This window comes from Aspergillus campestris (genome assembly GCF_002847485.1).
Source record: "Aspergillus campestris IBT 28561 chromosome Unknown P168scaffold_7, whole genome shotgun sequence".
In the NCBI taxonomy this organism is placed as follows: domain Eukaryota; kingdom Fungi; phylum Ascomycota; class Eurotiomycetes; order Eurotiales; family Aspergillaceae; genus Aspergillus; species Aspergillus campestris.
In genome coordinates, this window is record NW_020194342.1 from 1,383,475 (window position 1) to 1,408,369 (window position 24,895).

The window sequence follows — 24,895 nt, forward strand, 5'->3', positions numbered from 1 at the left end:
CTCTCTCTCTCCACTTTTCTCTCCTTCCTCTCTTCATTCCTCACTCCCCATCTGACAATGCTGGGAGGCGCTGGACTGAAAGGCCGAGGCGCAATGCCGGCCATGGCACGCCAACGGGTCGCCGGTTACTCTCGTTCGGTTTGTTCCGTCGCAGTCTCATTGCTGGTAAAGAAATCAGGACTGATTGGTGTCATTCTGTGTTGTAGATGTCCTCGCTCCGTTCGCGACCCGCGAGCCTCTCGTCAGTCCGGATCGGAGGGCTTCATCGGTCTCTAAATGCCTCCCCGTCGCTCCGTTCCGCCTGGGCCATCCCCGGGGTGTCGGCCGCGCGATTCAACTCCACTTCGTCCACCCCCCCGACCAGCGGCGCTGCAGCGACCCCGACGGATCTCCCAGATGTCCCAGCGAATGGGACTGACGTCGCCGACCTATCGGCCCTCGACATCAACTCGATCCCCGAGAAGATTGGGTACCTGAAGGATCTGGGGCTGGACTTCGGCTGGGGCCCGTCCGCGATGATCGAGTACTTGATCGAGCATATTCACATCTGGTCCGGCCTGCCGTGGTGGGCCAGTATCGTGGGAACCGGCCTGTTGATCCGTCTGGCCCTCCTCAAACCCATGTTCGGCGCGGCGGACACCTCCGCTAAGATCAATAACGTAAAGCACATCACGACCCCTCTTCGCGCCGATATGATCAAACACACCCGTGACGGCAACACGTCCGCCGCGGCGAAAGCCCGGGTGGATATGACTGAGTTGCACCGCGAACACGGAATCAAGCCCTGGAAATCGTTCGTCCCGTTCCTCCAGATTCCCTTTGGAATCGGCTGCTTCCGCGTGGTTCGCGGCATGTCGGAGCTGCCGGTGCCTGGGCTGGCCGCGGAGTCGGTGGCCTGGTTGCAGGATCTGACGGTGGCTGATCCGTTCTACATCCTCCCCGCGATTTCGTCCATCGCGATGTACCTCAGCATGAAGGTATGTTACACTCCCACTAGGGGGTGATTTTCTCACTTCCTTCTCTTCTTTGATTCTTCCCACCCGCTAATACGCTATTGCGCGGTACAGAAAGGAGGAGAGAATGGCATGCAGGAAATGCAGAACTCGGCATTTGGGAAAATCTTCTTCTACGGCATGCCCGCCATCTCTTTCGCCTTCATGGCTTTCTTCCCCAGTGCGCTCCAGCTCTACTTCACCGCAACGAGTATTTTCGCCCTGGGCCAAGCCCACCTGATGAACTCCAAGTCCTTCCGAAAGGCAATGAACATCGCCCTGCCTAACCCGCCGACAGAGGCAGACCGGGCCGAGCAAGCCCAAAAGATCCGCATGCTGACCGAGCTCCTGAACAAGAAGCCCGAGCCGGCCGTGTCGGCAGCAGCAGCGGAGAAAGACAAGGGGCCCTTCATGGCGAGGCTCCAGAAGGAGTTCCACTCCAAGATGGACGAGATCCGCGGCTCGGCCCCGAAGACCAACGCCGACGGGTCCCCCGCGGAAGCGCCCCGGCTGAGCGAGAAGGACCGCGAGCTGGCGAACAACTACGAGAAGCGACGACGGGAGGAGGAGGAGTGGAAGCGCGAGGAGCGCAACCATGCGCGCCGCGCGGCGCACCTGCGGACGCTTGAGCAGGAGCGTGAGCGGGCCCGGACGGCTTGGAAGAGCGCGGCTGCTGCTTCTTCCCCCGCGAAGAAGCAGTGAGAGGCACTGATTGGGCGATGAGTAGAGGTGGGAGTTTGGGATTCCTTCAGCTTGTACTATATGACATCTTCCTCGCATTGTTGGTTTACGATAGGTATATTAGGTCATAGATTGGCTGTATTGCACTATACTTTGTTGTTCCTTTGTCTGTTTCATATCATTGATTTATAGCAAGTGCTTTTCTTATTGAGATGATTTAAAAGTCTGATAGGAAAGATGGACGTCTTTCAATGAGCATACCCATAAGAAATTTAATAGCAAGTAGCAACCATACCATCATTTAAAACACCCAGTGACAGCAAGTAGTATATCTACAGTAGTAAAACATTCAAGTACCAGCTACAAGGTACATACACAGTGAAGCTACCAAAAGAACAGTCAGTTACTTGGCTGTATATAGTCCCCGGTAAGTCAAAAACAATAAGAATACCCCGTCCGCCCTGACAGTTCATCACATCTCCTCTATGCAGTATGTAAGTATAACTTCCTACGGTTTTCTCTCCTACTGTAGCAAGTATATCCCGTCTGCTCTCGGCCCTCGAGGTTGATTATCACCTACAGATGCTGCGTTAGCTAGTGTATCGGCTACAGATAGTGCTTATAGAGTATTGACCCAAGAGGAAGTCTCATCCTTCATAATGTCCCGACCCGTCTATTGTTCTCCGTGGCGGTAGGACATGAATAGACAGATAATAATAGGAGGGATGTCTGTTCATCTTGTTTCATTTTGTCTTACCTTACTTGAGGCGGAGTGATGTTGCTACATAGATTAGTCCAAGGTGATTAGTACATTACTAGTACTTTCTCAACCTCCGCACAGGAGGGACATGCAGGATTGATTGAATGAGTGAGTGATGTAATTCTCCCCAGACATGTATTGATTTGACTTCTACAATTTACTGGAATAGTTGATTTCTAGTGTCTGTGTTGCACGTGTATCACTGCTATTATGTATTGGACGCGATAGTACTATGGGTATATCACTAGGGCTAGCATATATCGACCAACAACGTACTAATCAAATGAATCTATAAAGCAAACAACAAATCTAACATGAGTATTAAATATAACCCCACCTACATCCCTCGCTCACCCGAAGACGTGTGAGCATAAACAGGCAAGCGAGGATCCACTGAAACGTCCCCGTCGTCTTTCGCTGCCTTGTCATCTACAGGACAGGTTTTGGACGACTCCGACTCCGACTCCGTCTCCGAGGTATGTACCTAGTCATTTTGTAAGCATATAGACAGACGACGAATGGATAGGAAGGCACACGTACGATCACAAAGCGAGGATCAAGCTCGCGCACGTCCACGGGCTTCTTTTCGCCGAGCTTGGGCTTCGCTGGGTTTTCCTGGTGGGGATCGTTAGTATGGGTTGCTCTTTTCCCCTGGGATAGATATATGGACGGAGAGAGTATATAGATGAGGTGTACGAACCTTCGTATTCTTCCAGACCCGCAAGTAGTGATCCCACTTATCACCACTCTCCTCAGACTCAACAACAGCATAATCACTCCCGCCGTTGGGATAAACACTTCCAAACCGGACGCGGTCCTTATCGACCTTGATATTCTTCACATCGCCGAACAGAGCACCAGCGTCTTTGAACTCCGGCACCGTGCTGCCTTTCCCGCTGGCGGGTGTGTTGATGAGCGCAGTGACCTTGCCCTTGTCTTCGACCCAGACCAGATCAGACCGGTTATCCCCGTCGATGTCGGCGAGCTGCACGTCGGCGATGTCGTGCTTGCTGTCTTTGCCTTGGACGACCAAGCCCATGAACTGCCAGGAGACCTGGGTCTTGGTGGTGCGGGTCTTGCGCTGTCCGCCGTTGCGCCAGCAGTAGAGGTCGTTGTTGGCGACGAGGCAGCTGTGTCGTTATTAGATATCAATGTGTCCTGAGAGGAGATGAAAATAAACATACTAGTCAACACGACCATCCCCGTCAATATCACCCAGACGCACATCCCCCTGTCCCAGAACACCGTCGAGGCCAGGACGCACATGCCCGATGGACTCGAACTTGGGCGGGTTGCCGCCTTTGTTGATGGACACGGACATGCCGCCGTTGTGAGCAATGCAGATGAAGTCGTCCAGGCCGTCGTTGTTGAAATCAGCCCAGCGGATGTCTACCAGCCAGGTTAGTATATCAGGGAGCAAAGACTTCGAAGGAGACGACATACCACTAGCCACACACCCCTCCTTCACCGCAATCTCAACAGGCTTCCCAAACTTGCCCTCGCCATCATTCCCAAACATAAGCATGCTCTCGCCATCACGCGCCCAAACGAGCTCATCCACAGACGCCTTCTCACTCTTCTTAACAAGATTCGCGAAGCGAACCCCAGAATAGGCTTGATCCGGATGAGGCGTCGACCCGATGCGGAGAACACGGCCCTTATCATCATCAACAACATCATCACCACCACCATGGCCCCCCTCCTCACACTTCCCACCCTTCTCAATCTTCTTAGGCGCCCTCAGCAAGCTCTCCTTCTCCGCCTGCTCGATCGCAGCCCACCACACAGCCGCCATCTTCTTATACCCGGCATCAGTAGGATGGGTCTTATCATCATCTTGAAGATCAGACAGTTTAATGAACTGGCTCATCTCGGCCAGCACGATCCGATTGTATTCCTGTCTGCGCCTGCGCACGATATCGCGGTACTGCGTGTTGATGCGGTCCACGCGCGGCTGCACGCCGGGATTGCCGTTGGGAATGAGGGTGGACAGGATGACGGTTGTGTCTGGGATGGTGAAGAGGCGGTCGAGGAGGGCGTTCATGCGGTCGTCGATGGTGTCGATGTCGTTGTTTTGGATGGCGTCGTTGGTTCCGGCGCTGGGCTTCTGTTAGCATGGTCTTCTGATGATTCTGCTGCTGCTGCTGCTGCTGCTGCAGATGGCTATGATGACGATTATGACAATGGGTGAAGTATCATACTTGATCAGAATCAAATTCGGCGCTTGAGGAATCGTCTTCTCCGCCTCCTTCGCAACCTGCTTGACCACGAACCCGGAGTGTCCTTCATTATCCTAGTCCCTTATTAGTTTATCTCACTCAAGACCTGAGGTAGGAAGGCATGAGGATATAAGGTAAACGCACATTATCCTCCATCTCCCCAGACTTAACACTCCCCACCATATTCACGTCCCACCCCGCAAAGCGCATCTGCTTGCGCAGCCACCCGCGGTAGCCGTTCTTGTCGGTGGACCTCTCCCCGAAGGTGATGGATGCGCCGAGGGGCATTGTGCGCAGAGCGAAGGGCTTCTCGGTTGCATTGTCGGTGTCATTGTGGGCAGGAGTCTCGAGAGGTTGGGCCACCGGGGTGGAATAGACTGATGGGGCCAGGAGGAGCAAGCTGGCGAAGGCCAGTGGCAATGAGGTTGGCCTCATTGTGTAGTGTAGTGTAGATTATGTTTTGGATGGAAAGAAGGAAAGCTACTTTCGTTGAGAGACAGTTCAGCAGGATAGGTGCTATTTATTTATTCATTTCAGCCTTATCCATGGAAACGGACCAGGATCGCATCAGCCCCCACTAGCTATTTTATATATAGGCCTGAGGCCTAAGCTACCCTTAGGGCTGACGGCGGACAAGTCAGTCCCAGTGTTTAGTGCTATAACAAATCTTAGCATTGGGATCGGCCCGGTCTGATTGGGGCGCTGGAAGCGGATTATCAGCACTAGCGTTCGGCCGCCGTTGGGGTCGGTTTGGATTTGATTCATTCGTATGGCGAGGGAGCCTGATAATTTATGTCGTGCTGGGCCCGGATCGTAATTGGACCTGTGGACGTGTCTTGGGTCTGGCTGGCCTGATCGTCGTGATGTTTCCCCAGTCTAGGATAGCCCGTAAGCTTCGGTGCGTCTCGAAGAGCGTGGATCCAGTGCTATCAGCATCAGCCACGGCAGCCTGAGCTTAGCCTCGCTTCTGCAGACTGATTCCCCTAAAGCTCCTGCAGCCATATTCAAGATGTGATGTGATTGATAATCATTCGAGAGAAACGGTTCCGTATTGATAATCATTCCGAGAAAAACGGCTGCGTATTGATCAACTCTACCGAAAGAGACGTCGGCCCCCAACGCTACCCGAACTCCATGTCACCGACCCGCGCACTCCCATATTGCCCATACTCAGCCCCGTGAAGCCCACCCCGCCGCCCTCGCCGTCTCGTTTATAGCGTCGCTGCGCCTCGCGCAGGTGTGCAGGGAGGAGCTGGCCGCGGTGTGGATTCGGTGGCGGTCGGAATTCCGGCCAGTCCTGCTCCGGTTGCGACGCGTGCGTGGCCTCGAACTCGGCCCGCGCGGATTGATCGTGCGCGTCGGCCCATTCCGCTTGTACCGTGCGCGCCTTTTCGATCATCTCGCCTGCAAACACCTTGGTGAAGCCGTTGATGGTGGTCACCACGCTGGCTGGGACCGACTGCGACAGTGCGTGGTTGACGATTCGCCGTAGCGTTTCTTTCCGTAGTTTGGCTCGCTTGAAGAGATCGTATCGCTCGGATTGGAGGGGATTGAACGCGTCCACCAGTAGGCTATTTTGTCAGCACTTCAGTATTCCAACCCAACCAAGGTCGTCCACCAAGAACCAGTCAAACATAAAAAAAAAAGGGGGAAAAAGGAACATACGCCAAATTCTTCTTCTCCGCCTCGGTATCAGTCGCCCCCTCCTCCCTCCCCAACAACTCCCCCTCATCATCAAAATCCTCCTCATCATCCACATCCTCCCCCCCTCCCCCTCCCCCAGCACCACCACCACCACCAGCACCGCCCTTAACAGACGACCCATCCGCATCAACCGAGCCCACCCGAGTGTCCGTCCCACCCCCTCTCGCACTCAACGCGTCCTCCCGCTCGCGCTCCTTCTCCGCCTTGCTCTTCCGCCCGCGCTTCTTGGCTCTCCCCGCAGCGGCGAAGATACCGTCTGCGGACGTGCCGCCCAGACTGCCGGTGTGGCTGCCGGTGACGCTGCCGGCGTCGCTGGCGGCGCTGCCGAGGCCGCGGGCTTCGTCGGCGGTTGTGGGGAAGGAGGTTTGGCGGAGGGGGTGCATGCGGGCGCGTTTGGCGCTGATGTGCGATTGGGAGGTGTTGATGGAGGGGCGTTTGAGGGGGTTGGTGGGTGGTGGGGAGGACATGTTGATGGTTTGGTTGGTGGTGTATGAAATGATCGGTTGGTGTAGGTAGGTCGGTGGTGATGAGAATAGTAGGTTGAGTACGCGAGAGGATATTAGAAACTCGATTTGTAGTGGGACCAGCCCAGTGAGAGAATAACGAGCGAAATGAGAATTTCAGGAATGACAATGAAAGGAACAATGCCAAAATGAGATGGCGATGAACTGATGATGAACTGAAGAGGAAGTGAACGAGAGATGAGGAATTGGATCGGCATGGGCAATATACACCGCCTACCGCTTTGGGCCGCCTAGTAGGTCTTCACTATATGGGTCTTTCTCACCAGCAATGCCGTATTTACGATCCCACTACGGAGTACTCCATACAGCTACAGATCAAATAGTCACGTCAATTGCAGTTCATTCTGACAACGAAAGCCACAAACAAGCACAAATTAATCGCCGAAGGGGTATCTCCATCGGCTACGGGCAAAACAAGAACAGAACAGCGCGCAGAAAGGCCAGGGGAAGAACCCAAGGAAAACCCAAGGGGAGACAACAGACAACCGAACAAATCAGGTAGAGACACAAAAACACAGACTGATGAATCAATAGAACAGAGCAGCAGGTTGTCGATCATCAGAAACGGTCCTCGCCGAGCCGCGGGGCCCCCCTTTCCAGTCCAGCCGCTCGTAGTAGCGGAAGACCAGATCGTATCCGTCCAGGTCGTGCACAATGCGATCGACCCGGCGGTAGCCCTCGACGTGCTCGGTGCGCGACGCGCGGCGCGCCGCCTGCCGCTCGATGTACTTAACCTCCTTGATGCTGTCCCAATCGCCGTCCGCGGCGGCCGCCACCTCGGGCTGCGCCTCGAACAGTGTCACCGTGAAGCGGCCCGGCTTGAAGATGTTGACGACCTGCTGGATGATGCCCGCCGTGGTCTGGCCGGTCTGCGAGTGCGGCACGTTGGTCTCGAACGACGCGTACGAGCACTGCGGCTCCGGCGTCACGTGCACCGTGAAGTAGTGCGTCCCGGACGCCCCGTCCGGCGCCGGCACCACCCCGTTGGCGGAGAAGCCGCAGGGGGTGAACAGGTAGGCGTCGATGCGCGACTCGGGGAACTTCTCGCGCGAGTAGACGTCCGACAGGCCGCACGTCTCCGACACCACCGTGCCCAACGCGTGGCCCTCGGTCGTCAGCTCTGCGGGCAGCACGCGGTTGTTGTCGGGACCGTCCAGGTCATCGCCCAGGTCCGTGGTGTTGCTGAACACGTCGAGGTGGTCGCCCGTGTCGCGGTCGAAGTCAAAGTTGCGGTACTGCTTCTCCGCGGCGGCCGTCGCGTGGTCCAGGTAGAACTGGCGCGCGTTGTTCTCTTCCAAATCGGTCATGAGCACCTCAAGGGTCTCGTCGGAAGCGTCGCCGCCCGTGGGCTTCGCGGGAGCCGCGGGCAGGTGGAGGATCCTGGTCGCCGTGCCCTCGTCCTCGGCGTCCGAGTCAGCGGGCGGGCTCGAGGGCGGGGTGAGCAGGGTGTGCGGCTCGGTCAGGTACAGGTACCAGTGCTCGCCGTTCATCTTGCCGATCATGTAGGCGCTACCGTTGAGGAAGAGCTTGTCCATGTTGCGCACCTCGTCGCGCCAGCTGCGGTGGGGGCCGCGCTGGCGGTCCGGGAACAGGAAGTTCTTGCGGCTGTAGAAGACGCGGTACGGGGCGGCAGCGATGGAGATGCCGCGCGAGGCGGGCGCCGTGGACTTGGGGAAGCCACCGAACAGGGCCGCGATCTCCAAGATGCGCGGCAGGCCGGAGAGCAGGGTGGTGGTGCCGCAGGTCTTGAGGATGAGCTTGTGCGGCCAGACGAACATGCTAGACTCGGACAGCAGGTAGGCGTCGACATCCTCGGACGAGACGATGGACAGCACCTGGCAGTTGACCAGGTCCAGCATGTCCTTCCAGATCTCCTCGGGGACGGCCTTCAGGCCCGTCCCGCTGACGGAGCGAGCGGAGGGGGCGAACCACACCTCCAGAAGCTTCTCGGGGCCTAATGCGATGAAACGTCAGTCCTGGAACCGTTGGCAGGCTCGAACGTCAGGGAATCACCGGCACGTACCTTCAAAGGCATTGGAGGAGTCAAGATCCTGGGTAGCCTCGTGATTGATAGTCAGGGACGGGGTGCCCATAAACGAGGAGGGCGAGGTCGTGTAATTCTTCGGGATTCCAATGAACACCATCTCGAGAGCGGGGACCGATGGGGTCAGCAGGCAGGCGGGATGGCAGTGGATTTGGCTGTATGGAAAAACCGGCGCGTGGGCAGGACAGGACCGACGAAACAGAAGACGATCAACGGCAAAGCCAAGCCTAGGAAGCACAATCTGCTACCCAGACGAACAGGGGGGGATGTCCGCCTGAGAAGAGAAGGCCCTTTATCAACTAGGGTCGAGTGGCACAACAGCCAAGAGGGGAAGTGATCCAGATGAGCCCGAAGGGCTGCTAGGGAGGGCGGAAGCAAAGAGCGAGGTAAAAGCCTCTAGGAAAAGGAATTGTGGCTAATCTTCGGTACCCTCGTGCTGGAAGATACCGATACCGGTCAAAGTATCGGGTCTAGCAGACGAGAGGTATCTGCTTTGGAGGGGTAAAGGAAGGAAGGAATTGCGAACGGGCGGGAAGGCGCGAACCGCAGCAGGGGTTCTCAATCGTGTTAACGAGGTCTGGCAGAGGGAGACACTCCGTTAGTCACCGACCAGGGAAGAGAAGAGGGGCAAGAAGGGCATACTTGGCGGGTTTGGACAGGTATCGCAGTAGATCCTCTGGGTTCATTGAAGGCACAAATCAGATGGAGCTCAGAGCAGCGCGAGAGAGCTGACAGAGGCGACGACTCTTGACATCTGCGAGAGCGAAGCAAGCGAGACGAGAAGAACGAACCAGGCGGGAGAGAGAAGCTCTCTTTTTATTGATTTTTTTTTTCCTTTATTTTTTCACCGAGGTGAGACCACTCCAATGAAGCAGCAGCGGGGTCAACCACCAGAAGGCGCCCAGCGAGATTGAACGAGCGCGTATGAAAGAGACAAGCGATGAGGAAGAGGGGTTGTAAAAGTGAGAAAGATGTGTATGAAGTCGAGGAGAGAGAAGAGGGAAGTTGTTCGCACGAGCAAAAGTCACAGCAAAGCAAGATTTTCGTCTCTCCGATCCAGCCCACTTTTAGCGGCCTTTGAGATTGAGGTATTTTACTCTTCTTTTTTTTTTTAAGGCGATTGGGCTGTGTGGGCCGGAAAAACGCCGTGGGGCACCAATCGGGGCGCTCGGTTGGGCTGCAGATAGTAGTCGGGGGTAGAAAGTAGGGAGAACGCTCAGTCAATTGGGCTGTATAACAAATGGATAAATAGGATGATGAACAGGATGATATGGACAAAAGAAGAGGGATGTCAGAAGTAAGAGAAGAAGAAGAGAAGAAGAAGAGATGATGCGGAATGATGAGGAATGAAGGTGAGGTCCGTGAGGCGACAGCGGAGATGCCCGATCTGGCAGGCGGTGAGACACTACGTACATGACTCATCCCGGTGACGTCGCCTTGTCAGGCACCGATGCGGAGGAGATAGCCGGAGATCTCTACGGAGTACACTGGAGTTGATGATGGTAACATGTTGAATAAGATAATATAAGCCCCAATCCAGAACGCCAATGCACCCATTCCATCACCTATAATTTACCAGATGGAGAGACAGAAACAAGACACGAGGAAAAACAAAGGGAAAAGAAAGCAAGGATCATGCATCCACAATCGCATGCGCCAGCTGTACATCCCCCCCCTCAGAGATCTGACCGGCCAGGAACTCTCCCACCCGATTCGTCAGCTGCGTCCGCAGATCGTCCGTCACCGTCCCGTGGTGTCCGTTAGCCAGCGCTGGACCGCCCTCCCGCAGCGTGCCTAGGACCCCGACCAGCAGTTCGAGCACCTTCTCTGCTTCGGGGCGTCGCGCCCCTTCGTCCGCCAGACCCTCCTGCAGGAGACTGCCGTACGTGGGTAAGTTCGGCAGGATCAACACCCGCACGGCCTCCACGCCGCCCACGGCGTGCAGCCCGATGATGGCCCCGTAGTGGGCGCCGAATGGCTTGGACGGGTCGAGGAAGGTCTTGAGACAGGTGCGGGCCAGCCGGGGTTTGAGCGTGTGCGACGCGTGCGAGTATTTGCGGGCGATGAGGCCCAGTAGCGACCCGGCTAGATCCCGCAGGGCCAGCTGCTCCGACAGGTCGGCGTTGCCGCCGAGTTGGCGGCCGATCAGGCAGGTTAGAATGGAGGGGACGAGGGAGGCGACCTATCATCATAAGTATATACGCGTAGAGGGAGTGAGGGAATGGGAGAGAGAGAGAGAGAGGGAAACTCACATAAGGATCCACATAAAGCGACTGATTCTGCACCAACGCCTCCGCCATCCGCATCACCTGCGTCAGAACAAAAATATCCTTCATGCCATGCGTGACCTTCTCCGAGATGAACTGCACAAAGTACGGCACGAGCTGATGCAAGCCAGGGTCCTCGCGCAGACTCGAATATCCCGACGTGCGGTACTCCTCGCTACACTCGTCCAGAAACGCCCCGCACACCTTCTCAAAGTACAGCTGCAGCTCCTTGGACAGCACGTGCTTGACGAGCGGTTTGACGGCCACGTTGCCGTTGCCGCTCATGGCGGCGAGGGTCGAGTTCGCGTTGGGTCCCTTGGACATGAGTTCGAGGTTGCGCGAGTCGGCGGCTGTGGGGTTCTGTGGGATGGATGGTTGGACGCCCTCGACGGCGAGCCAGTGAGCTATAATATACATTAGCACCCCTAATACTTAGGGAACCTATATAAGAAGAAGAGAAAATACCCGTAAAAGCAATCTCCCTCGGCACCTTCGGCAAAGGCGCATTGATCAACTTCTCAAAGTCGACCTCCTCATCCTCGACATAAAACAGCGGCTGGCCCGGTCCCAGCGACGCCTCCCCAAAGCGCAACGGTCTGGTCGTCTCATACCCATACAGCGGCTCGACATCTAGCACGCGCAGCGCGTGCGCGATATCCTGCGTCGTCAGCAGCGTGCGGCGGCCGTGGCGCATGAACTTGAGGGCTTCCTCCAGCACCTGCGCGATGCGGTACTCGACGTCGCGGGCGAGGTTCTCCGTGACGTCGTTGTTGAGGTTGACGATGCCGACGGATTCGGCGACGTCGCGGATGTTGTCGGGGTTCCAGACCGACATGGTGGGTGGATCTTCAAGGGTGTGTAGAGAGGGAGGTGAGAGTAGCTGGTAGATAGGAAGTGGTGGTACTGCTGGGAGGTGGATATGTCGGTGATAAACGTCGATCGCAGGTGGGAGATGGAGGTCGTAGTAAAAGGACCGTTAGGGCAAAACACAGCAGTGACGCATTCTGGGACCCTCGATAGATGGTGATGGAGCACCTTGCACCCAATTCAACAGACGATTGATTCCGTGATGATGAGGTGAAAGTGGAGGAAGCGCGGAGCAAAAGACCGCAAGGGACCTGCTGACCGCCTTCTCGATCGATCTGCCTAATGATATATATGATGCCTCAGGCAGCATTTACATACTCTAGACACACGTCAGGATAGAGTACATGTAGGATGTAAAGGAATGGATTCAACTAAAGATTATACCCAATCGTAAGAATGACAGTGCATGAAGTATCTGAGGGATCAAAAGAACAAAGAATCAAAACAACAAAACAATCCATCAATTAGTAGTGATAGTCCGATCCTCCTGGGTACAACCCAATCGATACTCGTATGGCATGGCCATGGAACGAAAGATCACCCATGCCGTTTAGTCCCTTCCTCTACCACCAGAAGAGTCTGTTGAACGTAATCTTTCGTCGTGAATCTGCCGTGATTAATGTTACAGAGGGCGCCCTCAGATGCACCTCGCGGGCGTTGGTCTGCAGGTCCCCGCCCTTCCCGCCATAAGATTGGGGCAACTGGACTTTAATAGAATTCGGAAATTTGGAGGACAGTTCCTTGCCGTCGGTAATGGCATAGAACGGGCGGGTGGTGTTCTGGCTCCGCAAGATCTCGCTGAACTTAGACCTGCAGCCCTTGATGGCTGGGACGTTGACGAAGTACCTCTCGTACAGCAGCTCCTGGTAGGCCGCGGTGACGGTGTCGATGGTCCACTTGGCGCAGCGCTTGAATTTGGAGTACCCTGACTGGGTGAAACTGACATTTTTGAAGTCCTGCACCTGCCGCATTTTGTGTGGGTCGGGGCCGCCATAGTTCATTACGATCGTGGACTCGTCAATCTTCAACTCGTGGGCGGCCATCTCCAGGAGCGCTATGTGCCAATCACGGAAACTGGCTGCGTTAGCACCCCGTCGATCATGGTCCGGGGGTTCGCGCCAACTCACTTGTATCGATTGCCATAGGTAATATTGAAATCCCTCGCCACCCCGTAGATAATCCACGTCGTGACCACTTCCTCCCCGGCATTGTCTGTGTAATGTGTCAGGTACCCCAAGTCCCTGAACCTCTGGTGATTGTGCTGCGTGTTGGCCAGCCGAATCGGGTTCATGTCCCGGCGCCACTCTAGCACACTGATCAGGCGTTCCTCCGCCCTGTGCAGGTCACCGTCACTGGCGCGCAGGAACTTGATCAGGATATTCACGGTAGGAATATGGCGTTCATCCAAAAGGTTCACGCCCCATATTTCTCCGTGTCTCGCGACGTTGATGATGTTGGGCAGCCTGTCGAACAACGGGCCCAGTTGAGGATGTTTGTCCAGATAGTCCGGTCTGTCGGGGGGGTTGTCCGGATTACCACCGTCCTGATCGTTCTTGTTGTTCCCGTCGTTCTTGGTGTTGTTGTTGTTATCGCCGCCACCATTGTCGCCGCCAACTACTTCCTCGCGAATGGTATCATCTTGCGCACCAGTCGGCCTCTGTGAACTTTCCCCAGTGGTGGACTTTGGCGCCGCCGCCCTCTCGCCCTGTTTCACCGAACCACCTTCATTCCCGCGCCGATTGGACATTGTACGAACGTAGTAGATGTGTGATGGGGTAATAGAATGTAGATATATAAAATAGATGTGTATCAAGGATGGATCAAGGGATGTTTTCAGAGAAAAGAAAAGACGAAGTGTACTGATAGAGACCGATACTGAGAATGTGAAAGGAAATGGGTTTGCTTTGATATCCATGGTGGACGAGGGGGGGAAGACGTAGAAGTGGAAGTCGCAGATGTAGAAAGAGCGAAAGTGGAAGGAGGAGACCTGAAAGGTGTACTTGCCTTGATAGGACTCTGACTTGGCTATAATCAGCCAGAAACCTCAGGCCAGACGCAGACTAATTGTTTCCAGTCTTCATTACCCTATCAAAGATATGATATGATATATCCGTGTCATCTATCGTAATATTTCAGAAGACTAAGAAAGAAAGATAAACCGCTGGGGAATATACATCAGATGAACGAAACACGATTGCTCAACGAACCAGAACCAGGACCAGTACCAAAACCATTCCACCTTCCACTCCTTCCTACTTCGACCCATTCGCAAACTGTTGAGGGATCTGAGGGACCGGCGGGGGGATGGGTTCTGCCTCGCCCTCGTCTTCGTCCTCGTCCATCTCGTCTAGTTCTTCGGGGTGACTAGATATTGAGTTAGATCGATGTCCGCATATATATATATCTGTATATTATGGAACTCACGCTAATAATTCCTTAATGTTCCGCATCTCATAATGCCGCTTCCGATGCTGCTCAAACTGGCGGTGTTTCTCGCGAGCCTCTTCCGGCGAGAGGAGATGGTCGGGGTCGTCCGACCCCGCCTCGCCGTTAGTCTGCTCGGACCCAACCACCACGTGCTTGTCATTGCGGTGCGACTCATTGCTGAGACTCCGTTCGCGGGTGATGCGATCATGCGACGCGGCAGGCTCGTCGGCCATGGGCGACTCCTCGGGCTCGCCCAGCTCCAGGTCCGGGATGTCGTCCTCGGGGACGGCTTTGCGGGACGGCTTGGGGGGCTGGTCCAGCTCGTCGACTACCACCCCCTGGGCATCGATCAGGTCCGCGTCGGCCATCTCCTCCTCGTCCTCGTCCTGGCTGGGGTCGTAGTGCGGGGCGTACGGCGTCTTGGGCTCGTCGATCTTCATCTTGGCGGTCTTTTCTTGCTCCGCGAGGTAGAGGTTCGCTTCGTCCCATTTCAGCCGGGGGGAGTTCTCATCGTGGTGTCCGTGGGAGCTGGCGAGGGATTGGCGGCGCGACGAGCTCCCGGGGCGGGCTGCGGACGAGGACCGTCGCCGACCGGCGTTCTGTAGGGTGTTTTGGATGGTGATTTCCTTGGTGTCCACGCCGTCCACGGACGGGAGGGGAGACGGATCCTCCGGGATTTGGGGGACTTGGAGAATACTCTGGGAGCTAGAGTTCTTGAGGATCCCTATTCCTTTATTAGACTGAAACATTGTATATGAAAGAGAAAAAGACCTACCCTTAGGCCGCGAATGGGCATCCTCCACACGTTGCTGTGCCATGATCATTGCAAGGAAATGACAAAATTATTCAGGCGTCCAGGAGAAAGATAACTCAAGGCTGATCAAATCCTTTTATCTTCAAAAGAGAAAAATCCCGCACGAGACAAAACCAAGTCAGCTGGATGTGTCCTTCCGGCGATATTTTTATTTACTTATTTGCGGAAATCCCCAAAATAAGTAAGCATCTGAGACCAGTAGATGACCCGACCGCGCAGCTGGGATCACGTTTGTCTGTAGGGTGAAGGGGAGGATATATGTGGTGGGGTTTCAGCTTGGAGGGGCTGAGCTGGTGAGCTGTGGCTGCTGAGTCGTTGGAGTGGAATGTGACGAAATGGTTGGGTTGATTGTATTGTATGGGAGGTGGTTATTTTGCTGGGATGTTGGATGTTGGATGGTGGATGTCTGGGTCTTGGTATTTTGCAGACTAGATTGTAGAAGTCTGACTGGAGAGGCAAGATTGAATTGATCTTCAAGATGATTGATTGACAGTCGAAATGGGAGAATGAAGAAAAGAAAGATGAATGAATGAATGACTGAATGAGGGAAACTGGCTGGGACTATTTGGGTCTAGTCCGGCGGCGTTGCGCTGCCGGGCACGTGGTGTGACGTCATGGTGGACTGGGGACATACCTTTATATTGTGTACTCCATGGATTGATGTTGGATATGATGGTTATGACTTGATTTTGTGGAGTAAATTACAGATGGTGTAAATGAGGACAGTAGAAGTGCGTGTATATCGGTAAGGACAGTGTATATTTGCATAGCATACTATGTGGACGAGGTATACCAGAGGACGGAGTATACCAACTATGCGTGTAGAAGGGTGTACCAGAGGAAGCGTATACCATACTATGTAGGAGGGTATACAGAACGGTATATCAAGGAGAGTGTACCAAGTAAAATCAAATCAACCTGCTTCTAACCCACCGGAAAAGAAAGAACAAATGAATGAGAGAGTCAGTAGACAGATCCATAAACCCATATTGCTCCTGGTTGAACCGCAACACAACCTATCGCCACACGCGCCCTTACGCAAGCACACACACACACACACACACACACACACACACACACACAGAGAGAGAGAGAGAGAGAGAGAGAGAGAGAGAGACACACAGACAGAGACACAAACACACACACACAGAGCAAGGGTCAGCTAGACAATGCTAGAAAAAAGAATTTAAATAAATAATAAATATATATAAACCTCAAAGTGGTATCATGTCATGAAGCAACGCAGCAAGACGAGAAGAAAAAGCATTTCGAACGCCTGGGATATCATCACCGAGTCGAATGAATAGAATGAAAAAAGAAAAAAAAAAAAAAAAAAAGATAATAAATGAAAAGAAAAGAAGGGTAGAATGGAATCAAAAATAGAACCAGAAAAAAAGAAGGTAAGAAGAGAAAGAAGCGACAAGATCAAGCAATCGAATCAAACTCCTCCCGTTCCCGAAGTCGATTCCTCGCAAGATCATCCCCTCCCTGCGCCGACAGCTGCATCCAGTGCAGCGCCAGACACATGCTCTGCGGGTCGGACTTGGGATCGTTGTCGCGGTGGTACATCATCTCCGCTTTGTAGGTGTCGCGGAGGAGTGTGAGTGGCAGCGTCACCCGCGGTAGGAGTTCCGGGTGCGTGAGGTAGAGAATGGCCAGCTCGCGCTGGGCGACGGCGTGGCCTTCTTTGGCAGTGATGATCCACATCCCCGCTGCGTCTTCGATGGCGTGGCCTGGCCGGGGGGTCCCGTCGGGTCCCGAAGGCGGGTGTCGCCGGCTGAGCTCTTGTGACACGATGTGGTCGGCGATCTCGACCATGCTGTTGCAGACTTCGTCCTTTAGGCTGAGTGCTGCCAGTCCGAACTGCAGGAAGGCTGTCCCGCTGTCGGTTTGGTTCAGTGTGTCTCCCGGCACGAAGGCCGCGATGAACTGCAGGTCCCGGAACAGCGTCTTGGGCTTCATCTCTAGGAGTAGCTCGCGGAGGGCGTCCACGATCTCCTTCTCCGTGGGCGTGGCGTAGTCCGACGGCCGCGACTCGAAGAGGACCGATTCGGCGGCCGGGCTCGTCGGCGTGCGGACGCCGTCCCGCTCGGGGCCCCGCGGCGTCCGCGACTCCGAGAAACTGTGTCGGGAGCCTCGCGTCCGGCGCACGTCCGGGCCCGGGCCTGGACCCGGGGACGGAGGACAACGGTCGTCGGGGCCCGCGTTCAACGACGCCACGACCAGGGCCCGCAGCTCACGCAGGGCCTTGAGTTTCACAAACGGGTTGCCGTGCCGCGAGAAGACGTCGATCAGCCGGCGGAAGACGACCCCGTACGCAAACGGGGGCTGATCTTCGGGTATGGGGTCCCCACTCGCACCCGTGGGCGTCGAGTCCCGGTCTGCGGGGTTAGGAGGAGGCGCGGGCTGGTCAGATGGCTCCAGCGAGCGGCTCCGGCGGCGCCCGTGGGCCGACGACGTCCGGTGGATGGTGTGACGAATCGGGCGGTCGTCGAGCTCGGCGTAGAACCGTTGGATCCGGGAGCGCTTGCCCATCTGGATCCGGATGCGCTCCTGGTCCAGGACGTTCCCGAACCACGCGTCGGTCTCGCTGCCGCAGCTCCACACCGGCGAGCCGAGGTCGCTCAGAAGCAAGCTCGTCAGCGTCTGCCGCAGCTCGTCCAGAAAGACCGTCTTCCCGTGCGGGGTGGTGCGCTCACTGCGGCGCGGTTGGTGGGTCCCCGTCTCACTGATCATGGACGGAGGACGAGAATAGACGCTGGACGCGCTGGCGGCGTAGTACTGGGGCCGGTGCGGCGCCGACCAGAATGTGCTACACGAATCGCCCGTGGCCGTCGATGCGGCCTTCCCCGGCGAGCCCGCGATGGACGAGGCGTCTGTGATGGACGGATCTCGGGGGGTCCGCCATCGCTCCGGCATCAGGTTCTGGAGCGACGCATCGCGGGTCAGCGCAGGGAAGAAGTCGTGCGCGGCGGATCGGGGCATGGGGTCGGACGGGCGCCCGGACGGAGGAGGCACGGGCCCGTACGCCGTGGGGGTCGCGGGGGCATCCTCGCCGGCCCGGCCGAACGATCGCAGGCCCGCGGAGAGGCCCATGAATCCCCGCGGGGTCGAGCCCTCGAACTGGGCGCGCTCGCGGTGGAACAGCTCGCTGGCCCAGAGCACGGGCGTCTCGGCCATGGTCTCACCCACGAGGCGGTTGATGCTGGCCTTGACCTCGTAGCAGAAGCGGTGGATGCGCTCCTCCCCCCGGCAGAAGTTGTCGATGCTGTTGTGGGCCAGCCACTTTCGAATCAGATCGACCTGCTCGTCGGACAGCTTGTTGGGCCCGGCCTGGTTGCTCGGCGCCTTCATTACCTGCATCACCTGGAGCTCGGGCTTCTGCAGAAGGGACCGGGTCGTACCGCCCCGTGACCGGGTCTCCGCCGGCCGGGACAGACGCGCCGAGTGGACCATTGTCTTGAGGGCTAGCGCTACGTGTTTGGCGTCCTCGTACCGCATGGAGTTCTTCACGTCGGTCATGTACCACATCTTGTCGCGGAGGCGCGCGACGGTGGCAACCATGTCCTTGACGGTCTTCTGCAGGCGCTGCCGATGACGGTCGAGCGCAACGAGGTCACTTTCGCTACGCTCGATGACCGATCGGGACTCGCGCAGCGAGGCCACATTCGACCGGTGCATTGGGCGGAGGATCCACGAGTCGTCGGCCTGTCGGGCGGGGGCGGTCGCCACGCTGCGGAGCAGCTGCCGGCCGGCGTTCCACCAGTAGTGGGCGCCGATGAAGTCAGACTCGTGGTGGCAGGATGCCATAGCGCGTTGGAATCGCTGCCGGAGGGAGAGACTGTCGGCGTGGGCGCCGGGTGCGGGGAGGCCGGCCTCCACGCGGTCCCCGGCGGGGTTCTCCTGGATCAGTTTCACAATGGCCGTCTGGAGCGCTTCCAAGTTATCCTCCATCCCCAGGGTGGTGGACGGGGCGTCTCTGACGGAGTGGTTCTCCGGGTCGCTCGCGTCGTCGTCCGGGAAGAGTCCCCAGACCGGACGGTCGTCCCGGGGGTCGATCGAGAAGACGGCCCAGTCTTCGGTGGCGGGCGGCTCCAGGGTCGTCCGCCCTTCGGGCTCGACCAGGCCCGAGAGCTCAAAGCGGATCCGGTCCGCCTTCCGGCGGAGGCGATCCTCCTGGGGCGATAAAAAGGTCATCTCCGCGGGGAAGAGGGACCGGGCCGGGGATGACAGTCCCGGCGGGGAGAAAAACCCGGGCTCCACGATGGGGGTGGCATACCGGGGCGAGAGGGTCTGGAAGGGGTTGTGGAGGGACGATGGCACAACACCCGACGGCGGGCTGTACATGGACGAGTCGACCCTAGGGAAGAGTGCGTTCAGCATGGTTAGAACATCAGTGGCCGAGAGCATCAGGAACCCGGCCGGCGATGTTGGGGCCGTCCCCGGTGCTGGTCGCGGGGTCAGGTGAGTCGCGGTCTGTCGGACCTGATTCACCATGTTGGTGACATGCCGTCGAACGGTGGGACGAGCCATGGCGTAGTGATCCCTGGACAGGACGGTTAGCGGTCATCGCCAGGAAAACTGGAAAATGAAAGACTCACATGGACCGCAGCACGGCAAACACCCGGGAGTACGCCTGCATGCCAACCTGGCCGAGGAGCTTCTCGCGCGCATCCTTCCGGATGTGAAAGTCCAACAGAAGACCGTGGGCCTACGTATCATGCTGTTAGATGATGGACGGACCTATCAAAGGTGGGCCGCTCCGGGTGAGGGCGGGGGCGCATACCTCAGGATATGTCAGTGCGCCGTAGAGGAACGAGGCAAAAAACCACTGGACAAACAGAAACTCCAAGAAGCGGTCGCGGGCATCCGGGCGATGCAAGCGCTGCAGGATAGCAGCACTCAACTCCATGACGGCGTGGGGGAACCCGGCATCTGGGTCATCCAGCAGCTGAAACAGGGAATCCACGGCAGTGGCAAAGAATTCCTCGGCGACATCCGTGCGGAGGGGATCGATGGGCTCGGCATCAAAAGGCAGATTGGGGGGCGGGTCTACGTGCTCCAGGAGGAATGCGCCGGTCTGGAGGATGTCCATCAGGTAGAGCTCAAACTTGGGCCGGGCTTTCCAGTGGCTCCCCATGGCCCAGGCGGCGAGGATGTGTCCGATCAGGGGAAAGTAGCGGGCGCCGCCCTCGGTGAAGAGGTGGGCACATACGGACGCCCACAGGTCCAGGCGGCGCTGGGCCTCGGGGCCGTTGGAATCCAGGGGCGCAGAAAACACGTTAAACAGCAAGATGGACAGGGCGTCCGAGCGCTCAAATCCGAGGACGTGGTCCTTGAAGGGGAGGGACGGGGCCACTGAACGCTTGGAGAACGAGGAGGCAGAAGTCCGGGATCTGGCGCCCGCGGGGACGGACGAGGCGGCATCCCCGGCCTCCACGGCGGGGGCGGAGGCGGCCACGAGAGCGGCCAGCTGCGCGGGGGACAAGTTGCGCAGACGGTCGACCACAAATCGGGGACTGGTACGCGCCAAATCCAGGATCTCCAGCACATCCGTCCGGGACTGAGGGCTCAGTTGCAGGAAGAAGTCCGGGGCATGGTCCGCGGCGGCGTCGCGGGCGGACGCGCCGACCTCATCCCAGGGATCCGCGGGGTGGCCGGGGGCGCGAACGACGGACTCACAGGATTCCTGTAGTTCGGATAGACCGTGATAAAGGGCGATGAAGTTGACCTTGTCCTCGTGCTTCAGGCGATCGACGAGGCCGCGTTGGACGGTCACCCCGACACGGACGAGGCGGGCGGAGAGGCCCATGGAGACCTTGACGACATGGAGACGGGATTCCAACCTTTTCCGGCGGGATAGTTTGTGTTGGGTTTGGCGATGGGAGCGGGCTAGATCTTCAAAGGAGACGGTCTCCACGCGGTCCACGGGGGCAGACCGACGATCATCGGGGGTTGGGGAAGCGATTTGGGTAGTGGGGGTGATTGGGTCTGTTTGATATCAGAAGACGTAATACGGACGGTCCATTCTTTTTAGTCGCAACGAAAAGGGAAAGGAAAGTGGAGGGAAAGGGGAATGAATATAGATGATATCGACAACAAAACAGGACGAGAAGTACTAACTAGTCACAGAAGAAAACCCCTCGAAAGAAGAGCGACGACCATCGTCGCAAGGCGCCTGGGCAAACATGGCGGCGGTGCCATGGGCCGAAGAGGGTGGAGAGGAGGTAGGAGGCGGCGAGAAGGCCCAGGCTTGACGGGGGACTTCTCTATGGCATGATCTAGGTGTTACTGAGGGAGGTGAACCAGTTGAAGAGTTGTCGTCCAGGGTTGGATGGAGGGGGAGGGTGGAAGAGGAGGACTCCAGGGTGGATGATATGATATTGATATGATGGTATGTACGGTGGGGGAGAGAAGAGAGGAGGGGAGGCGAGGAGGGGCGATGGATATAAATCAGGATATGCAAGTAAAGAAATGGACGAGAGACAGGAGGAAAAAAGACGAATTATCAAGACGAATAAGAAGAGCGAAGGAAGAGCAGGAGAAAAGCCGGATGATTTGCGAGAGACGATGGAGAGATGATTAGTGGAGAGGGCGAGACAGCTGGCTGCTTGGCGATGACACGCAGGAGAACAGAAGAGAGTACGGAGTAAGAGCAGAAGTAAGAGAGGAGAGAAGAGAGGGGGAAAGAAAGAAAGGAAGACCAACTATTTACTAGGGAAAGCGAGTGATGAGCTGGCAGTGCATGAGTTAGTCTGCCTGCTGATTTGTCCGTCCCCCTCCTTGGATGAGTCAATCTTCCTATGGATCTTTGATATTGATTGGTTTTATTATACTGATATGTTGATTGTTTTATAGTTATATTGATATGGTTTATATAGTTATTTTATAAGATAGTTATTTGTTGATTTATATCTATCTATCGATATGGATATATGGATTATGGAGTCCTCCGTAGATAAAATATATTATATGGATGACCCACCGCGAACTCAATCAAGGACCAGCGCATAACATATCACTCAATCAGTGAAACAAAGACAAAACAAATAAGAACAAATAAGAACAAATAAATGGCTAATGAGAATAATAAGAAAAAATCAATTCATGTCTATTGGCACACCCATTTCTTATCCACCTCCTTCTGTCCCACCCGCGTCGCCACGCTGTTCAACGTCTCCTTCAGCACCTCCTTCGACACTTTGGGGAACCTATCTTCTGTTAGATTCGAATCAAAATAGACGAGAGGAAAAGAAAAGCAAACCCACCGTTTCTTCAAGATCTCGATCAACCCCAACTTCGACAAATCGCTGCCGTCCACGGCCCGCTTGAACTCCTCCAGTTGGTCCACCGGAAATGCCCGCTTGGTCCGCCCGGGTCCCGCCCCCTCTGCGCCCCGGCACTCCCCAAAGTCCCCGCTGATGATGCGCCCCCTAGGAATGCATGCAGCGACGACCGCCCGGGACCTGCGGCCCCGCCCCCGCCGGCGCCGGCGCTGGCGCCCAGTACGCTGTCGAGAAAGGGTCGATCGGAAATGTAACTGCGTCGGAGATCGTCTCGATCCGGTACCGCTGGAGCTCTGGGTCCACTGACGTCCCCCCCAAATGATCTGACTGCCACTGAAGCCCCGAACAGGCGGGTTCCAGATCCCCCACGATCAGCCGCCGCTTCCCCGGTCCTGGCGCCTGCTGGTCGTCGCCCTCGTCGTCCAGGAACCCGTCCAGGTCGTCCTCGCCGTCCTCGCTGACGTCTTCCTCCTCCTCCGAGTCCAGCTCCTCGCCCTCCTCGGGCTCTTCCCACTCCGCCTCCGACTCGTAGTCGTAGTTCGTCTCCGGCAGCCCCCGGTGGAACGGGTTCCGCATCAGCCGGTGCGCCTCGGCCGCCGGCATGCGCCGCGTGTACGTGCCCTGGTACGGCGGCCGCACGTCCTCGCCGAACCTGAGCGACTTCATCCGCACCTGCTTCAGGAGGTTGCGCGGTCGTTGCACCGCCTCCGACGTCTCCGGCTGGTCGCCCAGATTCTGCATCTGGAGGAGGATCTCTTTGACGGACGCGGGGATCCGTCCCCGTCGTCGCTGGTAGGGCATCATCTGGAATATCTCCGACGGTCGAAATTGAAACCCTGAGCGCGGTGCCGGGTTGGGTACCGCCTTCATCTGCGCGTCGACCTTGTCCCGCATGTGCTGCAGGGCTTGGGTGTCCCGTTCGAACCGGTTCGCCGGGGCCACCGTCGTGTGGGATTGGAGGAAGAAATCGGGGAACAGCCGTTGATAGTCCGACAAGGTCGGGTGGGACTCAGCTCCCGCGTCGGCCGGGGGAGCATCACGCGTGGCTTTGCTCGGGGAGTGGGAAGCCGTCGAGGGTCCGGGCTGGGAAACCGGTTTCGGTTTGGCGAAGAAAGCGTTCAGCTTGGGTTGTGCCTGTCCTTGATTAGCGAAGAAAAAGAAGAAGAAAGAAAATAGAAATCTCACCCTCTCCTTCTTCAACTTTTCCTCCTCCTTCTTCCGCTTTTCCTCCTCCTTCGCAGCCTCTTTCTTCCTCTTCTCTTCTTCCTTAGCAGCCTCCTTCTTCCGCTTCTCCTCTTCGCGAGCAACCCTCTCCTCCTCTTTCACCCTCCGCCTCTCATCCTTCTTCTTCCGCTCCTCTTCCCGCTCCGCATCGCGCTTCTTCTTCTCTTCTTCCTTGGCCTTCCGCTCTTCCTCCTTTTTCACCTTTTCTTCCTCTCGCTTAGCCTTCTCCTCCAACCGCTGCCGCTCCTTAGCCTCTTTCTCCTGCTGCTTACTGGCAGGAGACAGCTTCCGCTTCTTGGCGGCCGGCGTCGTCGCCGATCCTTCGGAAGGAGGATTCATATTCGAGCTTGAGTCGGGAACTGTATTCATCGTGGACTCTGAGAGGGAGGTCGGGCCTGTGCTGGAGTCGGCGGCGTCTGGTTGTGCGGGTGCAGGTGATTCGGCAGTGCGTTGTTTGGATGGGGAGGGGGAGAATGAGGAGGAAGTGGTCGTCGTGTTCTCTTTGTCGTCTAGGGCTGTCGTTTTGGGGTCTTCGGGGTGGTTCTTCGCCGGTCGGGTTGGGATGTCGTGTGTGTCTTCGATTGGGCGCTTGCGGCCTCCTGTGCTTGGGGAGGTCGGATACGGGTGTGTTTGAGGCGGGAGGTTGGTGTTTGTTGAGTCTATGGAGACTTCCATGGTGTTCACTAGGGTTGATCGGTGGTGAAGGTGCGATGCTCGATGGGGTCAGTGTTGGCGATGGTGCGATGATGGGTTAGACGTAGGCAAGGCGTGTAATGATGGAGGCGATAGCAGAGGCGAAGATGATCTTGAGCATCGACTTGAGGGTAGGATAGAAGTAGGAGGAATCGGGCTTCGGTTGTCAAAAAAAGGACAGGTTATGAAGGGGACCGACCAAGTGCACTTCGGTGAGGGATGGCAGTCACAAATGATACAGAAGGGGTAGAGAAATCCACCGCTCTCAATTCTCTCAGAATCAGGTAGTAGAGACAGCCACAGGTTCGAGTCCAGCTCAACGGCGATGAAGGTGCAGCGGTGGAGGGAATGGGTGATTTCCCCATCGACGTCTGTCTGGTCTGTGGGCCGATC

At 56.6% G+C, this 24,895-nt stretch overlaps 10 protein-coding genes across 10 annotated transcripts; 2 read left to right on the forward strand and 8 right to left on the reverse strand.

Annotated features, from left to right (window-relative positions):
- Positions 1 to 57: 57 nt before the first annotated feature.
- Positions 58 to 1,820, forward strand: P168DRAFT_311421 (membrane insertase OXA1; the record flags this gene model as incomplete). Its single annotated transcript, XM_024839498.1, has 3 exons — positions 58 to 153; positions 207 to 977; positions 1,068 to 1,820. The coding sequence occupies 3 exons, from the start codon at positions 58 to 60 to the stop codon at positions 1,692 to 1,694; spliced, it is 1,494 nt and encodes a 497-aa protein (XP_024692506.1). The 3' UTR covers positions 1,695 to 1,820.
- A 185-nt stretch (positions 1,821 to 2,005) lies between these two features.
- On the reverse strand, positions 2,006 to 5,087 carry P168DRAFT_282612 (SGNH hydrolase; the record flags this gene model as incomplete). The annotated part of the gene is made up of 10 exons (XM_024835993.1): positions 2,006 to 2,033; positions 2,431 to 2,454; positions 2,710 to 2,722; positions 2,788 to 2,917; positions 2,974 to 3,048; positions 3,134 to 3,563; positions 3,618 to 3,822; positions 3,877 to 4,532; positions 4,635 to 4,726; positions 4,797 to 5,087. The coding sequence occupies 10 exons, from the start codon at positions 5,085 to 5,087 to the stop codon at positions 2,006 to 2,008; spliced, it is 1,944 nt and encodes a 647-aa protein (XP_024692507.1).
- Positions 5,088 to 5,307: 220 nt separating this feature from the next.
- Positions 5,308 to 7,024, reverse strand: P168DRAFT_345231 (transcription initiation factor TFIID subunit 11 family protein). The gene is made up of 2 exons (XM_024841861.1): positions 6,318 to 7,024; positions 5,308 to 6,223 (listed from the first exon to the last, which is right to left on the reverse strand). The coding sequence occupies exons 1-2, from the start codon at positions 6,821 to 6,823 to the stop codon at positions 5,746 to 5,748; spliced, it is 984 nt and encodes a 327-aa protein (XP_024692508.1). The 5' UTR covers positions 6,824 to 7,024; the 3' UTR covers positions 5,308 to 5,745.
- Positions 7,025 to 7,407: 383 nt separating this feature from the next.
- On the reverse strand, positions 7,408 to 9,024 carry P168DRAFT_319372 (adenosylmethionine decarboxylase SPE2; the record flags this gene model as incomplete). The annotated part of the gene is made up of 2 exons (XM_024840273.1): positions 7,408 to 8,834; positions 8,904 to 9,024. 2 exons carry the CDS (start codon positions 9,022 to 9,024, stop codon positions 7,408 to 7,410), a joined length of 1,548 nt encoding a protein of 515 aa, XP_024692509.1.
- Positions 9,025 to 10,425: 1,401 nt separating this feature from the next.
- Positions 10,426 to 12,248, reverse strand: P168DRAFT_291010 (TATA-binding protein-associated factor TAF6). The gene is made up of 3 exons (XM_024837332.1): positions 11,657 to 12,248; positions 11,177 to 11,595; positions 10,426 to 11,106 (listed from the first exon to the last, which is right to left on the reverse strand). Exons 1-3 carry the CDS (start codon positions 12,024 to 12,026, stop codon positions 10,558 to 10,560), a joined length of 1,338 nt encoding a protein of 445 aa, XP_024692510.1. The 5' UTR covers positions 12,027 to 12,248; the 3' UTR covers positions 10,426 to 10,557.
- A 373-nt stretch (positions 12,249 to 12,621) lies between these two features.
- On the reverse strand, positions 12,622 to 13,805 carry sfh5 (CRAL/TRIO domain protein; the record flags this gene model as incomplete). Its single annotated transcript, XM_024833582.1, has 2 exons — positions 12,622 to 13,132; positions 13,186 to 13,805. 2 exons carry the CDS (start codon positions 13,803 to 13,805, stop codon positions 12,622 to 12,624), a joined length of 1,131 nt encoding a protein of 376 aa, XP_024692511.1.
- A 505-nt stretch (positions 13,806 to 14,310) lies between these two features.
- Positions 14,311 to 15,303, reverse strand: P168DRAFT_297765 (PP1-complex regulatory subunit GLC8; the record flags this gene model as incomplete). Its single annotated transcript, XM_024838204.1, has 3 exons — positions 14,311 to 14,422; positions 14,483 to 15,209; positions 15,261 to 15,303. The coding sequence occupies 3 exons, from the start codon at positions 15,301 to 15,303 to the stop codon at positions 14,311 to 14,313; spliced, it is 882 nt and encodes a 293-aa protein (XP_024692512.1).
- Positions 15,304 to 16,160: 857 nt separating this feature from the next.
- On the forward strand, positions 16,161 to 16,599 carry P168DRAFT_171679 (uncharacterized protein). The gene has a single exon (XM_024832893.1). The coding sequence runs from the start codon at positions 16,254 to 16,256 to the stop codon at positions 16,473 to 16,475; it is 222 nt and encodes a 73-aa protein (XP_024692513.1). The 5' UTR covers positions 16,161 to 16,253; the 3' UTR covers positions 16,476 to 16,599.
- Positions 16,600 to 16,610: 11 nt separating this feature from the next.
- On the reverse strand, positions 16,611 to 21,926 carry P168DRAFT_270568 (uncharacterized protein). Its single transcript, XM_024835216.1, has 4 exons — positions 21,423 to 21,926; positions 20,086 to 21,290; positions 19,901 to 20,010; positions 16,611 to 19,845 (listed from the first exon to the last, which is right to left on the reverse strand). The coding sequence occupies exons 1-4, from the start codon at positions 21,487 to 21,489 to the stop codon at positions 16,725 to 16,727; spliced, it is 4,503 nt and encodes a 1,500-aa protein (XP_024692514.1). The 5' UTR covers positions 21,490 to 21,926; the 3' UTR covers positions 16,611 to 16,724.
- A 326-nt stretch (positions 21,927 to 22,252) lies between these two features.
- On the reverse strand, positions 22,253 to 24,874 carry P168DRAFT_327940 (putative chromatin assembly factor 1 subunit A). The gene is made up of 4 exons (XM_024841295.1): positions 23,771 to 24,874; positions 22,809 to 23,719; positions 22,568 to 22,732; positions 22,253 to 22,510 (listed from the first exon to the last, which is right to left on the reverse strand). Exons 1-4 carry the CDS (start codon positions 24,482 to 24,484, stop codon positions 22,411 to 22,413), a joined length of 1,890 nt encoding a protein of 629 aa, XP_024692515.1. The 5' UTR covers positions 24,485 to 24,874; the 3' UTR covers positions 22,253 to 22,410.
- Between the last annotated feature and the right edge of the window lie 21 nt (positions 24,875 to 24,895).

What these genes read in the sequence shown, in the direction of transcription:
- P168DRAFT_270568 (XM_024835216.1), bottom strand. Translation starts at nt 21,489, where the DNA reads ATGTTTGCCCAGGCGCCTTGCGACGATGGTCGTCGCTCTTCTTTCGAG. An exon ending in GGGGTTTTCTTCTGTGACTA is followed by an intron (nt 21,291 to 21,422) that starts GTTAGTACTTCT and finishes GATATCAAACAG; the next exon opens with ACCCAATCACCCCCACTACC. An exon ending in TTTGCCGTGCTGCGGTCCAT is followed by an intron (nt 19,846 to 19,900) that starts GTGAGTCTTTCA and finishes CGTCCTGTCCAG; the next exon opens with GGATCACTACGCCATGGCTC.
- P168DRAFT_171679 (XM_024832893.1), top strand. Translation starts at nt 16,254, where the DNA reads ATGAGAGAGTCAGTAGACAGATCCATAAACCCATATTGCTCCTGGTTG.
- P168DRAFT_345231 (XM_024841861.1), bottom strand. Translation starts at nt 6,823, where the DNA reads ATGTCCTCCCCACCACCCACCAACCCCCTCAAACGCCCCTCCATCAAC. An exon ending in GCGGAGAAGAAGAATTTGGC is followed by an intron (nt 6,224 to 6,317) that starts GTATGTTCCTTT and finishes CTGACAAAATAG; the next exon opens with CCTACTGGTGGACGCGTTCA.
- P168DRAFT_327940 (XM_024841295.1), bottom strand. Translation starts at nt 24,484, where the DNA reads ATGGAAGTCTCCATAGACTCAACAAACACCAACCTCCCGCCTCAAACA. An exon ending in AAAAGTTGAAGAAGGAGAGG is followed by an intron (nt 23,720 to 23,770) that starts GTGAGATTTCTA and finishes AATCAAGGACAG; the next exon opens with GCACAACCCAAGCTGAACGC. An exon ending in ATCGAGATCTTGAAGAAACG is followed by an intron (nt 22,511 to 22,567) that starts GTGGGTTTGCTT and finishes AACAGAAGATAG; the next exon opens with GTTCCCCAAAGTGTCGAAGG.
- P168DRAFT_291010 (XM_024837332.1), bottom strand. Translation starts at nt 12,026, where the DNA reads ATGTCGGTCTGGAACCCCGACAACATCCGCGACGTCGCCGAATCCGTC. An exon ending in GAGGGAGATTGCTTTTACGG is followed by an intron (nt 11,596 to 11,656) that starts GTATTTTCTCTT and finishes TGTATATTATAG; the next exon opens with CTCACTGGCTCGCCGTCGAG. An exon ending in CGCTTTATGTGGATCCTTAT is followed by an intron (nt 11,107 to 11,176) that starts GTGAGTTTCCCT and finishes TTATGATGATAG; the next exon opens with GTCGCCTCCCTCGTCCCCTC.